Source organism: Hylobates moloch, unplaced genomic scaffold, assembly GCF_009828535.3.
Source record: "Hylobates moloch isolate HMO894 unplaced genomic scaffold, HMol_V3 SCAFFOLD_2, whole genome shotgun sequence".
Taxonomy (NCBI): Eukaryota; Metazoa; Chordata; class Mammalia; order Primates; family Hylobatidae; genus Hylobates; species Hylobates moloch.
Genome location: NW_026652277.1, coordinates 147,844,245 through 147,863,451, shown reverse-complemented (window position 1 = coordinate 147,863,451; position 19,207 = coordinate 147,844,245). Strand labels below are relative to the sequence as shown.

The 19,207-nt window shown below is 41.1% G+C and overlaps 1 protein-coding gene across 1 annotated transcript in view; it reads left to right on the top strand.

Annotated features, from left to right (window-relative positions):
• SAMD3 (sterile alpha motif domain containing 3) overlaps positions 1-19,207 on the top strand; it is a 220,196-nt gene that overhangs the window by 161,780 nt on the left and 39,209 nt on the right. The window contains exons 8-9 of the mRNA XM_032158959.2: positions 17,290-17,475; positions 17,727-17,811. Of these exons, the coding sequence (XP_032014850.1) occupies positions 17,290-17,475; positions 17,727-17,811 (271 nt within the window). The remainder of the gene's footprint in view (positions 1-17,289; positions 17,476-17,726; positions 17,812-19,207) is intronic.

The window sequence follows — 19,207 nt, the reverse complement described above, 5'->3', positions numbered from 1 at the left end:
GCAACCTTCTATACCTGTAGGTCTTTTCCTTTCTTTTTCTTTTTTTTTTTTTTTTTTTGATGAGATGGGGTCTCACTCTGTCACCCAGGCTGGAGTGCAGTGATGCAATCAGGGCTCACTGCAGCCTTGACCTTCCAGGCTCTGGAAATCCTCCCGCCTTAGCCTTCGGAGTAGCTGAGCCCACAGGTGTGCACTACCAGACCCAGCTAATTTTTTAATGATTTGTAGAAATGAGATCTCGTTGTGTTGCCCAGGCTGTCTTTTCTCCTTTCTAAGCCCTCTGACATTTGGTCCTCATCATGCTCCTGTGATACTGGCTAGGCAGGGTTATTATTCCAATTGTTTTCACATGGCTCATCAAAGAAACAGCCTCATACTTAATGGCATCTCACATTCCTCATAGCACCTGGCAAGGGGGAGGAGCAAAATAGGACTGGCTAAGAAATTGAGAGAAATAGAAGGGTTTGGAAACTAGAAGTGGCACACCTCTATCTTTATCTCTGGTCATAAAGTCTCCCCTAAGCCCTTTACTTATCTGTTTGCCACCAGCTGCCCATCTCTGCATACCGCACCTTAGAATAAATGTTTCAAAAAGTAAACTTATCTTTCCTGCCTTAGTATGTATTTGGCAGTAAGAAACAAAAATCCACTCACAGTAAAGACAAAGGGAGTTTATTGTGAGAAAAGCATTTCCCAGCATCCAAGGGCAGAACAAGTAAGTTCCCGAGCATGAAGAAACAGGTGCTGGAGAGCCAGGCAGCGAAGCGGTCCCTGCTTTTCTCACGGGTTGTCTCTGTCTCCATTCTGCTTCCCTGTCTAGTCGGCCTCATTTCCTTGCTTCTCCCTACAAGTACAGATTTATCATACTACTTCTGGCTGTTCTGCTCCCCCCAAACTACCTGGCATACGACTGCCTTGCCCTAGTACCAACCCCCAAGGAAATTCTCCCTATAAACAGCTCGGGTCGTCCCAGCCAACTGACTCTGTCTTTCAGTGTTGCTTTGTTCATGGGCCCAGCGTGAATCAGGTGTCCCCTCCTGGGCAATCAGCTGTGTGGGAGGAGGGGCCCATAAAGACAGGGTGAAGTATCTATTTTAAGTATTTCCCCTATGGCCCTGCCCTTTATCCAGGACTGTGGACTGAGATGGGGCAGAAGATTCTCTCCCCTCCAATGTCCTATCTCAGATGGTGGCTCCCACCATCCAACCCTGTGAGCCAAAGTGTTGGAGCCGCTCTTGGTCCCTTTCTCCTGTCCCTCTGCCTAGGGCACTATTCAGTCAACAGTTGTTAAGGGCCTACTGTATGATTTTTGCGTCCTGGTGTGTAGTTCCCTTCCTTTCCTTAACATCCTTCTATAGAAAGCCTCTGGTGACATTCCAGGCCAGGCACGGAGCCCTTCCTCTGTGTATAGTATCATCTACTTGTCTCGTGCTTGACTGTAAACTAGCTAATGAAATTGATCACTTTAAAGTTTGTATTCTCTCATTAGACTATAAGTGCTTCAAGGACAATGACCATGTTTTTTCTTGCTGTCGTAAACCCAGCATTTAGCTTGGCTCCTCACACATAGAGGCTCAATAGGAGCTTTAAAATGGAACTTGGGGCTGGGCATGGTGGCTCATGCCTATAGTCCCAGCACTTTGGGAGGCTGAGGTGGGTGGATCACCTGAGGTCAGGAGTTCGAGAGCAGTCTGGCCAACATGGTAAAACCCCGTCTCTACTAAAAATGTAAAAATTAGCCTGGCATAGTGTCGTGCACCTGTAATCCCTGCTACTCGAGAGGCTGAGGTAGTAGAATCACTTGAACCCAGGAGGCAGAGGTTGCAGTGAGCTGAGATCACTCCATTGCACTCCAGCCTAGGTGACATAGTGAGACTCTGTCCCAAAAAAATAAAATAAAATAGAACTTGGGATGTGTGAGCCAATGAAAGACTGAATACACTTTCATAGGAAGGGATAAATATTTGAATAACATCGATATTTTTAGATCTTTTAATACAATCCATATACTATTTTTTTTTTTTTTTTTTTACAGAGCCAAATTCCAGGGGTCTATAAGCCATTCCTCCATAACAGGCTAGAAATCCGAAGGTATTTGGCTACAGGGCTCTCTTGAAGCCAGCCTTTTTCAAGAGGTACAGAGAGGTGGGGAACAAGTGCCAGCTTTTGGAGTCTCACACCTGCGTTCAAATCCTGACTCCTCCACTTGCCCAACAAGTGGTCTCTGAACCATGTCTCCTGCACCTCGATATGTAGTCTTGTGAGGGCTCAATGATAGAACATATCAAAGCACCTGGCAGCTGTTACCACACCTCACAAGGTGGCAATTACTATTCTTGTGATATTTTTTTCCTCTGTTCCCTGAAATGAACATATTCATTCCATCCCGATTGTGTGCTGACAAAAAAAAAAAAAAAAAAAAAAACACGAAAAAAAAGGCCTGGAAATTCACCTGACTCTGGCTCTTGGAATGACTCTAACAGTAGTGAAAATGAGGTATGTGTTCCAGTGGGTGAATTGGATGTCCAAGGAAACGCTAGAGTGCTGTGGCACATTGCAGTTTTCTCCAGGGACAGCAGATACCGTGCTTTTTTTTTTATTATTATTTTATTTTTTTGTTTTTTTTGAGATAGAGTCTCGTTCTGTCACCCAGGCTGGGGTGCAGTGGCGCTATCTCAGCTCATTGCAATCTCCACTTCCCAGGCTCAAACAGTCCTCCCACCTCAGTCTCCTCACTGCAGGCATGCGCTGCCACACCCAGCTAATTTTTCTATTTTTTGTAGACAGAGGGTTTCAGCATGGTTTTGTAGACAGAGTTTTTCAGGCTAGTCATGAAGATACTGTGCTCTTTACTGAATTGCTTAAATGCCCTTTCTGGAAGGAGGGATTAATAGGTCCCATCTTCATCATGTGCTGGTGATTTTTTGGGAAGAGCTTTTTTTGCAGTGTTATTCTTTGTTTTTTTGTCTACCCTGTTTGAAACTGTTCACCTCTCTTTTAGTAGCTAATAAGGCATGAAAGTAGATAAACACGTAGAGGCTTCCTAAATGTTACTTTAAAGGCTTCTCACTTGAACTTTAAATATATGTGTCCAGATGTTTTGCTTCCGCTTTTGGGTATAATTATAAATTAGTCATGGTTTCATGCATATTTAAAAATTATTTTAATTACAAACTTTATTTTTTTTCGGTCTGGCCATTGCAATGAAATGGTGTAGAATAAGCTAATCCTTCTGCCTATGCTCAGTGATTAAGGCAAATGTCAATGGATTTTCAACATATTTGATGCATTGTTTGCAGGCTCTTCCACACAGGTAGTTCAGGCAAGGGGCCACACAGTTGTGTGTGCATCCAATACCAGTGTGTAATAAAGGGAAGCTGCAATGAAGTGTGCCAGCCTAGTTATGGGTTCATTAATGCAGGTTCCAGTTAGATGTGTGATTTGTCTTCTCAATTCCTACTCCTCAATTCCTTGGTCCTCTATAGGCCAAGAGTTCTGGGTGGGGGAAGGATGAGAGGAACCAGTATTATTCATCTGTGCAGTCCCTGACACAGGTGATCAACAATGTTCATTGCATGAAGGAACAGATGTATTAAGCATTTTCTGTGGGCTCTTCTTAATTGAAATATATGTAACCACAATAGATAACGAAAGAGCCTTGTAGGAAGACATGGGGGTGAGATGCAATATCTTGAGATCCATTGTCACTCATGGTGATTCAATCATAGAGCTAAAAGGCAGATGGTCTGGGAGAGCAGTAAGTATATGTATTAGTCCAGGGTGTCAACCCTGCTAATAACCAGGGTTGGTAAGTCTGGAGATGAGGATAGGCAAGTATTTGAGTTTAGTTTTAAACTCTAGCTCTGTCATTTACCAGCTGAGTAACCTTGGACCAGTTATATAACCTTACTAGGTCTCACTTTTCTTATCTGTAAAATAAATAGAAGAATGAATTAATTTATGAAAAAAAGCTTAGGAGCTCATTAGTTTTACCTATTGTTGTTCTTGTCTGGGCAGTCGCTAAGACACAGGGTCCAAAGAGATTTGAAAAAATTCTGCTCTCGATTCTAACAAATGGTCCCAAAGCAGAAGTGGCTCTAGGAAGTGCAGGTAGGCCAACAGTGTCTGGAAGCCTTCCCAGGACTCAGGGCTCCAGGCAAGAGGAGCATATGCTTCAGGCCTCCCTTTTGGGGAGTTCTGGGACACCAGTTGGTTGTTGCCGTAGCAAACAAAACAGAAACAAGGTCTATGAACCAATATGTACAATGAGGTGAAGAGGGAAGTTTCAAGAATCTGATTAGAGAAGCCCAGTCACCACTGAGAGGTGGGGGGCATCAAAGACCACACAGGTGTTGAATTGACACATTTAGATCCTGAGTCCCAGGGCAGTGGAGCAAGGATCTGAAAGGGAAATGCAAGATCCCGTAATTTTGTACCACTTTCCTGTGTAGAACCTCATGCCTAAAGGTTCTGTGTTGTGGAAATATTACATACTAACTCTATTCCTTGATTAGAGATTTCCAGCATACAGTAATGTACTAATGTAGGCTTTGAGGAGTCCTATAGTAAAACAAACAAAAAAACCCACTTAACTTTGTTTAACCCAGGATTCTCTTTGTGTAACATCTATTAACGTTACAACAAAACACCTTAGGAAATACTTATTTAAAGATTCCTTACCTAAATCAGGATTCATCCATTCATTCAATATGTAAATAATTACTGAGTGCTTACTACCTGTGAGACACTGTTGTAGGTATTGGGGATACAGTAGGGAAAAACTGACCAAGCCTCCCACTTTGCAGAGCTCACCTTCTAATGTAAGGAGAAAAATAGATAAATAAATATAACATTAGGTTATAAATTTGCTTAAATGCTATGAAGACCAGTGATGCAAAAAAGCAGGAGCGGGGATAGAGAGTGAGCAGTGTGTGCGTGTACATGTATGTGTCAGTGTACAGGAGGGTTCTGTTTCAGATGGGGTTCTCAGGGAAGTCCTTTCAACTTTGACTAGGTGATATTTGAGCAGGGACCCTAATGAAGTGAGGAATATTGGCTTTGAGCTAGAGCCAAACTTTCTGTCAGGGGAAGATATCTGTGGACAGTATTACTAAGTCTTTAGAGAGGTCAAAAGTAATCTTGATTTCTAATCTGTTTTTCTTTTGTTCAGTCCAAATTACTGACTATACCCCATGGGCTAGGTACTATGTAGACATGGGGTTGGGGATGAACACTTTATTCCTTTCCTTGAGGAATTCAGAGTCTGGTAGGCACGACAGATATGTAAGCAAGTACCTGCAACACAGAAAAATATGCCAAAAGAGAAATGGAGAAGTAACACAGAGAGAGGGAGAAATAAGACTTTCTGGGAAGTAAGCGTGGCAAAGACCTCTGGGGAAAGGCTTCACAAACACTGAAGGAGGATTTTGAAAGATGATTAGAAATTTATCTTAAGGAAAATGAAGCAGGAGAAGAAAAGGACATTCACAGTATGTGCAAGGGTACAAACACCTGAAATAGCATGGAGGATTCTGTTTGGATTATTTTTGGAATGTGATAGAGGCAGAGAAAATGGAGTTGCTGTAAATGGTGAGATTCTGTTAGAGAGGTGAGGAGGGGACTTCCATGCCATGCTAAGCATCTGTTAACTTTGCACATTAAATTCACCTAGTGGACTTACAGGAAAAATACCAATGTCCTAAACTGATTCTTCTCAAATTCTATTGTACTTATAAAACACTGAGGAATCTTGTTAAAACACAGACTCTGATTTAGTAGGTTAGGGTGGGGCCTGGGATTCTGCAATTCTTAATTCCAGTGCTGTTCTAAGACCATGTTTTGAGTAACAAGGCATTAGATGAATAAGAACTTCTGGGGATGAGACTTGTGCATCAGTATTTTTTTTAAAGTTCCACAAGTAATTATAATGTATAGTGGGAATTGAAAACTACTGCTGTAGGTTAGGGAATAATCAAAGAGATTCAGTAATTTGATCAGGTATACATAGTTTTCATCATTTATTGTGGCAGTGATGTAGAGAATGGATTGGAGAAAAATGAAAGGAGGAAGACCCATCAAAACACTAGACTAAAGTTCAAGCAAGAATTGATGAAGGTCTAAACTAAGATGGTGGTAACAGGCATCAAAAGGATATTTAAATATAAAATCAACAGGACATGGTGGGCCTGTTAATGAGGAGAAGAGGGGAGTTTGCTGGGTGGTAAACTTTCTCCTGTACTTCTGGCTTATATAACTAGTGGTGCTATCAACCAACATAAGAAAACAAACATGAGAATGGCATTGTGAAGAATATGACCAACAGCTTATTCAATAGAACTTAGCAGGATGAAAAAAAAAAAAACCAACAGGGATTCTGATAAAGCTAGGGCTTCTTCTCACTCTTTTCCATATTAACATTTTATATAGAAAACACTCAACAGAGTCAGTCTAAACAGTTCAGTAATGCCACCACCTCCCAAATGAAGAGAGACCTCTTCATTTTTGTTTAAAGACCCAGTTTTCTATATTCCTCAGTAGCTACTGAATGTCCTTGCCCACTTTGATTGCTGGTGATAAATTAAAACACATTTTAATACTTCTGAACTGCAAAAATAGTACTACTGAACCATTTTGCAACAACTGAGCATGTCATGCCTCATACCTTTTTTTTTTTTTTTTTGGGGTGGGGGAACAGAGTCTTGCTCCACTGCCCAGGCTGGAGTGCAGTGGTGTGATCTCAGCTCACTGCAACCTCCGCCTCCCGGGTTCAAGCAATTCTCCTGCCTCAGCCTCCCAAGTAGCTGGGACTACAGCTGTGTGCCACCACGCCTGGCTAATTTTTTTTTTTTTTTTGTATTTTTAGTACAGATGGGGTTTCACCGTGTTAGCTAGGATGGTCTCTATTTCCTGACCTCGTGATCCACCTGCCTCGGCCTCCCAAAGTGCTGAGATTACAGGCACATGAATGAGGAAGAAAAAAAGAAAAGAGGGACTGAGAGGTGATAGCTCTGTGAGACTTGTTGATGTGCATGTCATGGTAGTAGATAAGATAAAGGGCTGAGTTTCTGAAACTTTGCATTTCTGTCAATACCAAGAGGAATTGGGGAATGGGAAGATTTAAAAGTTTTTTTTTTTTTTTTTGCTTTGTTTTTGATGAATTAGGGCCCCAAAGACTCCCGAGGCCTTGAATCTCACACTGGGGGCCAATAACATGGAGGGTTTGAGAGACATCTGTCTAACAGGCGACACTTTGCCCAGACATGGTGCCTGATGCCAGTCACATTTTTCTTTGTGCTTGATTATAGATTCACACATGCATTTCAGACATGTAATTCCTCTGGAAATCTCATAAATTTATTGCCAGGTGTGAGAGCCCTGGGCTATAAAACATAAATTAAAAGCAAATATCAAAATTATAGGAATGTGGCTCAGATGTTTTTCAGAATTCACAGTGAGTACCATCAGTTGCAGCAACAAAACAGCATTTTCTTCATAGTTCAGGGGTGCTTTGAAGTGACATTGTTCAGTATCTTCAGAGACAGCATCTCTCCTTGTTCATTGGCACGTGTCTCTATTGGGTTCTTCAAACCTTCTTGTTTACTTTGTTTTCTTTTTTTTTTTTTTTTGAGAAGGAGTTTCACTCTTGTTGCCCAGGCTGGAGTGCAATGGCACAATCTCGGCTCACCACAACCTCCGCCTCCCAGGTTCAAGCGATTCTCCTGCCTCAGCCTCCCTAGTAGCTGGGATTATAGGCATGTGCCACCACGCCCGGCTAATTTTTTGTATTTTTAGAAGAGATGGTGTTTCTCCATGTTGGTCAGGCTGGTCTTGAACTCCCGACCTCAGGTGATCCGCCCGCCTCGGCCTCCCAAAGTGCTGGGATTACAGGCGTGAGCCACCGTGCCCGGCCTGTTTACTTTGTTTTCTTAGCAATAGCTACTCTTGCCAAGGTAAAGCAGGTAATTCCCAGGTTACTGGCATAATTAACTCAAAAGCAGAATTTCTGATTCACTTGTAGTTTGATAAAATTTGTTCCCTATTTGGAAGGGGTGTGTACCATAACATCTTCTGTCCTAGGATAAAATGATAGCAAATTCTTTAAACAGATATCTAAGCCTCCCCGGCTTCTTCCTCTTCTATGTCCCCAAAACATCTCAGGTTTGGGATGTTGCAGAGATCACATGCCATTTAGCTTCAGAGTTGATAATATAAACCTGGGTATCCCAATCTATACCATTTTCAGTGCATAAAGTCTGCAGGCTTGGATGTAGAGAGGAATTAAATGAAAATGGGATGCCACAATACAGCCACTTGTGGGGCACAATTTCTTTCAGTTCAGTCCCTGGAGAGCAGCATAGTTGTCACTGCTTTCTCTCCCAATGGTGGGAGTACTAATACTATTGCTGGTGGCACTCGAGATGTGAAGACCAAGTCCTGTAGACAGGATGTGTATTCTTCACAGCAAAGTGTTCCACCTGTCCCTTGTTCTCCTCCCTGGAGGACCAGAAAGCAATGCTATTTTACAAGACTAGGAAAGTATCGCAATTCCTCAAAGTAGGAGATTGTCTCCAAGTGGGTGCCCTTGGAGAAAGGTACAATTTGTGCCCCAAAATTTGGGATAACAGGGATGATTTATGAGCTATGACTCCGAAGGTCAACCAGGGTTCAGCTGAGTGTGGTATCAATTCTGCCCTGGGTCCCATAAAGCCACGTGGAGTGCAACTGAAGCCTGGTGAGATGCTTAGAAAACAGCTTTTGGAGGGTTTATTTTTGGCGTGTTTGACCTTTTTGTAATTCTCCAGAGTCACAATCTAGTTCTCAGATACCTTTTGTGTTTCCAGAGGTTTCCACCTCAGTCTCCAGATCTGCCTCTCTAGTGTGCCCCACTGGTTTTTGTATCTCAAATTTATGGGCTTAGTAACCTGGCACTTCTTTTCACCCACCACTTGGTTTGGTGCCTTGCTAGTGAGTGGTTTCTTCGTCATGAGTGGGCTGTTTTAGCACAACAGAGAGCTCCTTTTTGAAAGGTGACACTTTATGTCTGAAAACACAAATTTAGGCTAAATGCGGTGGCTCACATCTCTAATTCCAACACTTTGGGAGGCCAAGGCAGGAGAATCACTTGAGGTCAGTTTCATGCGCGTCCGTGTGAAGAGACCACCAAACAGGCTTTGTGTGAGCAATAAAGCTTTTGATGGGGTGGGGCTGTTTTATAGGATTTGGGTAGGTAAAGGAAAAAGGGGGGTTCTCTGGTGGGCAGGAGTGGGGGTCACAAGGTACTCAGTGGGGGAGCTTTTGAGCCAGGATGAGCCAGGAGAAAGAATTTCACAAGACAACGTCATCAGTTAAGGCAGGAACAGGCCATTTTCACTTCTTTTCTGGTGGAATGTCAACAGTTAAGGCAGGAACCGGCCATCTGGATGTGTATGTGCAGGTCACCGGGGATATGATGGCTTAGCTTGGGCTCAGACGCCTGACAGCCAGGAGTTTGAGACCAGCTTGGGCAACACAGCAAGACCTCATCTCTACAAAAATAAATTTTAAAAATTAGCTGGGTGTGGCGGTGCATGCTTGTAGTCCTAGCTACTCAAGAGGCTAAGGTGGGAGGTTCCCGTTAAGCCCAGGAGTTTGAGGCTGCAGTGAGTCATGATTGTGCCACTGCACTCCTGCCTGGATAACAGAGAGAGACCCTGTCTCTTAAAAAAGAAAAGAAAACACAAGTTTATAGAACTACAGACTATCTTTATCAATTGTAGAATGTTATATTTGATATTTTGTATCATTCTCAAACATTGCTAAACCTTTCTACAGTATTTTTGTCACAAACTATTTCATTCAACAAGGACATAGGAAAATCAAGACAGGTAAGGAGACTAGATATAGTTGAGTGCTCACAGGGCCACTGTTGGACCATGCCAGGTGGGGGATTCAGATGAGGAGAACCACATGTGTGGCAGGAGTGTGGCAGTGAGTAAAACCCACCTGAGAAGAAGCCTTGAGATAAACCTAGAAGAATGAGGGCAACTGAGGGCAACTAAGTAAGCGAAGCAACTGCTAACACATGCATAGTGCATTCTGGAGATTTAGTAAAGCTTGTGTCTGGACTGGATCTGAGAATTCACATTGTGTAGCAGTTGATAATAAGAGAGTACAAAAATTTCTAATTACTAAATATGAAGAATTCAAATTTGGGATTTTAAGAAATTACAGACCATTGACTTTTATTTTTCTCATAGAATTTTAAAATCCTATCACCTGTTTTATTTGTAGAAGTAAAAAGAGAATGAAAAAATTCCTTTAAGTCAATGAAATTGGAAGCACCAATTTTAACAAAGCAAGAAACTGAGGCTCAGTTAAAAAAAAAAAAAAAAAAAGGAAGGAAGCAACAGTTTTAAACTCTTAAGCTTCCTGTGATTCAAAAAGAAATACTGAAGCTTTCTAGTTTGAAAATTCAAGAACTTACTTTTTCCCTAAGGCAATATTATCTGCTTTCATGGGGATAAAATAACTGCCAAACACTCAATAGCTCCAAAAGGGGTTTAAATACAGAGAACAGACTCAGAGTTTTCCTTCCAAATGTGAGTGTTTACATCCGAACATGTCAACAAATAGTTATTTTCCTCTTCCTGGGGAGCCCCAGGAACCCAAAGGGATGATAATTAAGGGATGGGCCTGGCTCACAGTTGTCCCCAGAAATAGGAAGCAGTAACTCTCCTCTCAGGGAGACCACATACTGAAGATGTTAATTGGTCAAAGAGACTGACATAGTAAACTCTCACTGCATAGTAAACTCTCACCATGTCTAATTGTTGGGGATAGAAGAATCCTGAATCACCCTTGTCACTCAATATATATATGGGTTACATTGTCAGCAAACCAAATCTTTCCAAATGCCTATGACAATTGGAAAATGTGAAATCATGCAAAAGGCAGATATCTAGTATGGTCAAGTATTGAATGTGGACTTGCAGGTCTTCTATATACTTGGTCTTTAAACTATGGGACTTTTAAATTTGAAGTTAAATTCCACGTTGGTTCCCAGTGGTGTTTCAGTACCAGAAATAGTGTTTGAAATTGGACATGATTATGGTGCCAAGCAAGATTGGCTTATTTTGCTTGGATCTTGGACTATGTCTTGGTTCCAAAAGTAGCCCTGGAAGCCATTGGCCAGCTCTACCTGGCCCCTCCACTGACCGACATGATTAAATCGGTGTTTATGTAAAATTGGATGATGGATCACAGAGAAGAAGGGTTTATGGCTGTATAGGGGGATAAATTGTGAGGAGCTGCAATTAGAAAAAATGAGCTACTTTTCTTTTTTTTTAAATCTGTTTTCCCCATGTTTTTCAGATTGGATCATTTCTGTTGATCTGCCTTCAAATTCAATGACTATTTCCTCCTAAATCTCCATTCTGCTATTAATCCTATCTAGTACAATTTTTAATTTCAAATTTTGTATTTTTTTCTTCTAAATTTCTATTTGTGTCTTTTAAACAATTTCTATTTCTCTGCTAAATTTTCCTATCATTTCAGTCATTCTGGCCTATATTCCTTTAATTCACTGAACATCGTTAGAATAGCTGCTTTAAAATCCTTGCCGACATCTGGTTCATCTTAGCATCACATTCTAATGATTAATGGATTACATTTTCTGGGTTTTTTTTTTGTACGTTACATAATTTTGGATTAAATATGAATGTTACAATGTGGAGTCTCTTGAATCTGTTGTTGTTTGCCCCAAGAGTGTTGACATTTTGTTCTAGGAAGCCGCAAAATTGGTTGGACTCACGTGGAAAACTCAGTCTCCTGGTGTCAGTTAAAATCTGTTGAGTTCTTTTATCTTTAGTCCAGTTATGCACGTGTGTAGTTCAGGATCATCCAGAGATTTGAACGGTTTATACACAGATTATAGAGTTTTCCCTCATTAGCTCATTCTTTTCTGGAGTTTTCCTCTCCTTTTCCACATAATGGGTTGTCCGAAATCCTGCCCCCAAGTCTTTGAGTCCAGAGATACTACAGGTTTTTCTATTAGAGTTTTGGCAGCACAGCGTTGAGGCCTGCCTTCAGGCCAAAAGCCATGAAAACGGAACCTCATTGAAGGCCCAGTGTCTTCCTCTTGTTCTAAGTGTAGGCTTCTTTTCAAAACCTGCATTCTGTTTTTCACCTTTCAGTGTTTTCAGTTAATTTTTTTAAAGTGTGTTTAATGTTTATGGTTAATGTTTCTGAGATACCTGGTCCAGTGGGAGCTCATTAAGCCATTCCAGCAGAACTCTGCTAGGAGACTATTGAAGCAGTCCACATTTGAGTGGCGAGTACTTGGATTAGTGTAGTAGCATGAACCATGGAAATAAGTAAATAAATACAGAGATAAAATGTAGGGAAAATTTCATGACACTTAGGAGTGAAAAATGAAGGTAAAAGAGACGTCATGATGTTAAGCCTGAGTTGCTAAGAGAAACGGGTACAGTAAAAGAAACAAGGAAATTGGAATTCTGTGTTAGTCCGCACAGGCTGCCATAACAAATACCATAGACTTGGTGACCTAAACATAGAAATTTATTTTTTGGTGGTTCTAGAGGCCATAAGCCTGAGATCAAGGCACTGACCTCTTCCGTTTCTGTTGAGGACCCTCTTTTTCACTTGCAGATGGCTACATTTTCTCTCCAACCTCACATGGCATACAGATCTTTTAAGAATACTAATCCTGTCATCTCAGGGCCCACCCTTATGATTTAATTTAACTAAATTACTTCCATAAAGGTCTATCTCCAAGTACAGTCACATTGGAGGTTTGGGCTTCAACATATAGAATTTGAAAGGAACACAATTCAGTTCCTAGAAAATGAGAACCTAGTTTTTTTTAAGATTATGAATTATTTTGGATTTGTTGAGTATGAGATGAACAATGTACAAGTTGTTGTTGGAGATCTAAGATGGAGCATGGAGAACAGATTATTGATGATAGATTTACAATCCATCAACACGGAGCTCAGAGCTGAGGCCATGGGGCTGTGTGAGTTCTCTGAGGAAGAAAGCAAAAATCAATACAGAGGATTAAGGGGGCAGGAACCAAGCCATGTGCAAATTCTCACAGAAAGTAAAGGAGGTATAAATCAGCAAATAAACAAGTTCTCAGAGAGATGGGAAGAGAGGCAGGAAAATGAAACAGTGTGAAGGAAGTTAAGGAAGAAAAGGGGTGTGAGGAAGTAGTCAATGACACTAAATGCAGTTAAAAAGGTCTTGTAAAAGGTTATGGTCAAAGGCCCTGAATTTGTCAATTAGGAAATCATTATTGACTTTTGAGGAAGCAGTCCCGGTGAGGTGATTGGGAAGAGATTGAGGTAAGAGAGGTTAAGGAAAAGCAGGATGAAGGTGATTTCAAAGACATGCCTGGAGCATACATGGGAAGCCGAATCTACCGGGCAATGGATGTAAGCACGGACCAGCGAAGTGTCCACACCTTTGCCCAGACCGCATCAAATTCAGCCCTGCTTAGATAGCTACTTCTTTCAGATGCCTGGTTTATCCTTTCAACAGAAAATCACTGTGTTATCAACTCTACCAAGCAATGTTATATATACTGGAGATTAAACAAACAGTCCCCGCCCTCATGTAACATCTGCGTTTCTTCTGCTCCCTACCAACTGCTGTTCTTCTGTGCATTCAGATTTTTCCTTAGAGAGCTGGTGCTCACCTGAGCCCGTTCTTAACAGAGCCATCTTTCCTACCCTGTGTGAGCCTCATCAGCGTATACCATATGCTCTTTGGAAGCAGGGAAAGAATTGGATATTTTTTCACCCTAACATTAGAAAATGTTGGAGAGTCAATTAGTTTTTTCATGAAAACGCCATCTAATTATTTTTTAAATTAGCACCTAATACAATAATGATGTGGCCAATTATCAAATGTGTTGTCTTACCTTTATTATAAGTTTTATTTTATTGCAAATATAAGCTCTGCACATAAGCTGAGAGTTTAGTAAGCAGTGAACTCTGATTCAGTTAGCCGGGGGCCAATTGTAGGCATTAACATGTTTTAAAAGCTTCCTAGTTGATTTTACTGTGCACCCAGGATTGAGATACCTTGGGTTAGAGATCTGTTGCTTCGTGGTGCTGATGTTGTGGAAGAGCCTGATTCTGAGGTGGGAACAGTAATATAACCGTCCTTTGGGTTGAACTGCTCTCTGCTCCCTGCCCTTACTTTTGGCGACTTATTTTGGTGTCTCCCCAACTCTAGCTTAATAAAAATATTATGAATGCTCTTAACCTCACAGTAAAGCTTTTTTTAATCCAATGCAAATATAATTTTACAGATGAGAAATGATTTTGCCTGAAGTTATCTGCTTCCAAATTAGAATGTATTTTTAATTTCTGATGAGTCACTTTTCGTGTGTAATACTCATTTTGACTGGTATTAGGTGGCATGGGTTGGTTTTTAGTCAATTCCAGAATATCTTCTTACATTGTTTTAATGAAAATTTGATGCTTCTGATCTTTCCTAATATCTCTATTTAGAGCAAGATGGAGTATCTGTCTTCTTGGATCCTTTATGCGTCTAGCTACATTGTGGATGTTTGATAGAAATAATACCATGCAGTATAGTCTCTGCCCCAACACTGAAAAAAAAAGGACGGAAAGTATGTAGAATAAAAAGACAAACAGTGTAACGAGCTTTATTTTATAACACTGGAACATTGAACTTATCTGTTGAGCTGGTACTAAGTAACATAACAACTTCAAAAACCTGGACCCGGCAGGCAGCTAATTTAGCTACTTGAAAATCACTGGGGAAACAGATAGATGCCAAGATTACTGAAACCAGCTTAACACCTGCCAAGTTACATCACTTTTTAAAAATGCTAGGAAGGCCCAGGCATGGTGGCTCACACCTGTAATCCCAGTGCTTTGGGAGGCCGAGGTGGGTGGATCACGAGGTCAGGAGATTGAGACCATCCTGGCCAACATGGTGAAACCCTGTCTCTACTAAAAATACAAAAAACTAGCCGGGCGTGGTGGCATGTGCCTGTAGTCCCAGCTACTCAGGAGGCTGAGGCAGGAGAATTGCTTAAACCCAGGAGGCGGAGGTTGCAGTAAGCCGAGATTGCACCACTGCACTCCAGCCTGGGCGACAGAGCAAGACTCCGTCTCAAAAAAAAAAAAAAAAAAAAAATCCCAGGAAGGCACAAAAGACATCCAATAAAACTGGCCATTACTTTATGCTCCTTGGTCTCAGTAGATACAGGAGAGGTAATTTGGCCATGGGAGAAAGAAACAAAGTAATAGAATATGGAAGAAAATGAGGATTGTGAAAAAGTAATTGGCATTTAGTAGACCCCTAATAAATACTGGTTGAATGAATGAACAAAATGAAAGAGAAACATACTAGAAAATAGATTGGGCTACAGCAGAGACTTACATCTGGAAATATCCTGTTGTGGTATTGGGTCAAGTATTAAATATTGGTGTGCTTATTTTAGCCAGGACGTAATTTCACCACTGATATAGCAGGGACCGCCAAAGGGGGAAAAAAGGAAAGGGAGCTTATCATAAAAAGGGATGTGAGAGTGCTTTCTCCTGTGTGCTTGATTCTCCATATCGCATCATAGCTCGTGCATTCTTATAAAGGATGACCTAAAATGCTAAAAGAATCCTAGCCTTTCAAAATTCATCTGAATTTTGCTTGGGCCACTAAGGGTTCCATGGTTATCAGAAAATCAACCTACTTAGGCCAATTTAGGAAATCTTCCTGTTGTCTTCTACTTGGCTTGCCTCTGTTTCTTTACTTCCACCGCAATCAATCCTATTTATAAATGGGTGAAGAGCTACCTAGTGCCTTTGCTTAATTGTTACTTGGACACTTTATTAATGTTATAGAGTCTTCATTTTGCACACTCAGTGGTCAGTCACTAACTTTATGGCTTGAACGTTGTTCTGATAATTTTATAAACAGCCTTATTGATGTTTCATTTACACAGCATAAAGTTCACCCATTTAAAGTGAAAAAGAGGCTGGCTGTGTTGGCTCATGCCTGTAATCCCGCCACTTTGGGAAGCCACGGCAAGAGAATCGCTTGAGCCTAGAGTTCGAGACGAAACTGGGCAACATAGACCCCATCGCCACAAAAAATAAAAAATATTAGCTGGGCATGGTGGCACGTGCCTGTAGTCCCAGCTATTCAGGAGGCTGAAGTGGGAAGCTTGAGACCAGGAGGTCAAGGCTGCAGTGAGCTGTGATTGCACCCCTGCACACCAGCCTGGATGGCAGAGCAAGACTCTAAAAAAAAAAAAAAAAATTGGGTGGATGCAGTGGCTCACACCTGTAATCCCAGCACTTTGGGAGGCCAAGGTGGGCAGATCACGAGATCAGGAGATTGAGACCATCCTGGCCAACGTGGTGAACTCCGTCTCTACTAAAATACAAAAAATTAGCTGGATGTGGTGGCACACGCCTGTAGTCCCAGCTACTTGGGAAGCTGAGGCAGGGGAATCGCTTGAACCCAGGAGGCGGAGGTTGCAGTGAGCCGAGATCGCACCACTGCACTCCAGCCTGGCGACAGAGTGAGACTCCGTCTCAAAAAATAATAATAAAATATAAAAATAAAGTGAATAGCTCAGTTAATTTTAGCAGCTTTATATGCTTGTACAACAAATAGTCACTACCCATTTTATCCACCCTCAGCCCCAGGCAACTCCTGATCTGCCTTCTATAGTTACAGTTTTCTGTAGCCCTTCGTAGAAATTTCATCTGGATGGAATCGGAATATCTGTTATTTACATTTAATTTGGAAACGAAGTTCACCTTATCAAAATAGGCAAAGACCAACTAAATTAGGTGGATCTTGTATTTCATTATAAACAACAGCAGAATAAATTAATTAGAAAAATTTTCTTAACAGGTGCTAAGACTTTATGGTAGGCCTCATTTGCTTTGTTAAATTGCAGTGTATTTTCTTTTTGTTAAGTATATTGTCTAGTTTTGAGCTGTGCATTACATTTTCTATTTAAGAAAAATGAATTAATATGCATTTCAACTTCAGGCTTTATTTTAAAGTCTATATTATTATGACATTTTCTAAAGAATAAATATTTATGTGTTGTGTGAATGGACAAAGACACTTAATGAGCCTTCAAACATTTGTGGATGGATGAATGGATGGAAGATGGCTTGATGACTTCCATAGATTTGGGTCTCGGGATAGTTGTTTATTTCATAAGTTCTCAGGATGTAGCAAATTAATAAATTGCATATATTTGGAATAGAATTTCATTCTTTGTGTGTTTTCATTTCGCAGAAGAAATGTGAAACATATTCTAGCAAGAAGCAAAGCATTACAATGGACGAAGTCCTATGTGTTACCAGAGTTTCCCTATGATGTCAAATGCATGTTAGCAGAGCAGAGGTGCCCGGATCACAGCATGAGGATAAGGATCATTGAGTTTCTCCAGGCCGACATGACTAAGTATCTGGAAGGCTCACTGTGAGTGACAACAGGACAAGCTTGCTGCTTTGGGAAAGGGTCTGTTTCAGAATAGAGTAGAATTCATGTGGAATCAACTGTCTTCAGATTGTGGATGACATATTGGTAATAGGTCCCAAATTGCCTGATATTTAAATCTCTTTTTGTTATATAGAAAAATATGAAGAAAAATGAGTGTAATTAGACTCATCTTAAAGGAAGGAATGTGGGCTGCTTGAAGTGAAACATATCCTCCTTGTTTTGGTGAACAGGTACCCCAGCACCCAGCAGTACAATGACGTAGTTAATGCCCTGCTGCAGGCCCACCCTTTCCTGGATGAGGACGGCTGTGGCTTTGTAAGTGACTACATGGCACCATCCTGTTAATTTCAGACTATCTTAAAATAATAGCCTTGTGTTGCCCAGTAATTTTATGCTTCACCCATCTTTTCTTGGTGTCTCTCTCTCTCTCATTCTGTCTATGTATCTAGGTCTGTCTGTTTCTGTTTTTCTGACTCTTTGTCTCTTTGGTCTCTCTCCGACTTGGTTTCTGTCTTTCACTTTCTGTTAGTCCATGCTTCTTTCTTGACTTTGCACTCTCTCTCTCTGGCTCTCTCTCTCTGTCTGTCTCCTTGTCTTCCCTTATTCATAACTTCTTGGTCTCTCTCTGCGCTGTGTTTCTTTGTCTTCTTTGTCTCTCTCTGTCATCATGTTGCTGTCCTCTCAAAACTGGAAGCTCAGTGTAACAGAGCTGATCAGGAGTTGCCTAGGGCTGAGTGTGGCCAAAATGGATAGTGATTATGGTTGCACAAGCATATAAAGTTGCTAAAATTGAGCTATTCACTTTAGAGTCTTAAGGCTTTTAAGGGTTAGGAAGGGTCTTTAGGAGATGTGACACATAGAAAGAGAAAGACGTGGCTGCACCTGCTTCAGAGCTGTCATCAAGTGTTTCTTGCCTTCTCAGACCCAGTGGAGCTGTTGTCTGGCTTTGAGGTCTGGGCCTCCAGCCTTACCTGGCCCTGTCAGATCTCTGCTGTCCTGATAAAAACAGACCCTCAGGATGCTCTGGGGCAGCAGTTCTTTTTTTTTTTTTTTTTTTTTTTTTGGAGACAGAGTCTTGCTCTCTCACCCAGGCTGGAGTACGGTGGCGCGATCTCAGCTCACTGCAACCTCCGCCTCCTGGGTTCAAGCAATTCTCTGGGGCAGCAGTTCTAAGCTCTGGTTGCACATTAGGATTCCTAGAGATTCAGATTGAATTAATTTGAGGATGGGATTATTCTAATGTACAACCAGGACTGAGAACCACTGCTGTTGACGTTTCAACACAAAGTTTGCTGTTTGAACCTGCCTATCTCCTGGATTTCAAAGACCAGTGTCTTCATTGCACAACAATGTGAATATAATTAACACTATTGAACTGTACCTAAGAATAGTTAATAAAAAATTGAGTGTTTATGATGCTGTAACTATATGAGTTAAGGAACAATTACAAGGAACTATAACTATGTATACATAAAGGTAGACTGTCTATTATTCCCTGTATCTCTATATGCCATGTGCATACACATTGGTAGGCATATCTAAAGAAGATAGATGTCTTTTTGTGCTTTACTGTCTCAGGTGTCTGTGAAAAGATATTTTTTGCTGTGCTTTCTTAAGGACATGGAATTCAGCAATTATTTCCAAGAACAACAAAGGATAAATGCCAATTATCTATGAATGTAAAGACATTTTAAGGCTCTGTTTCCTCCCT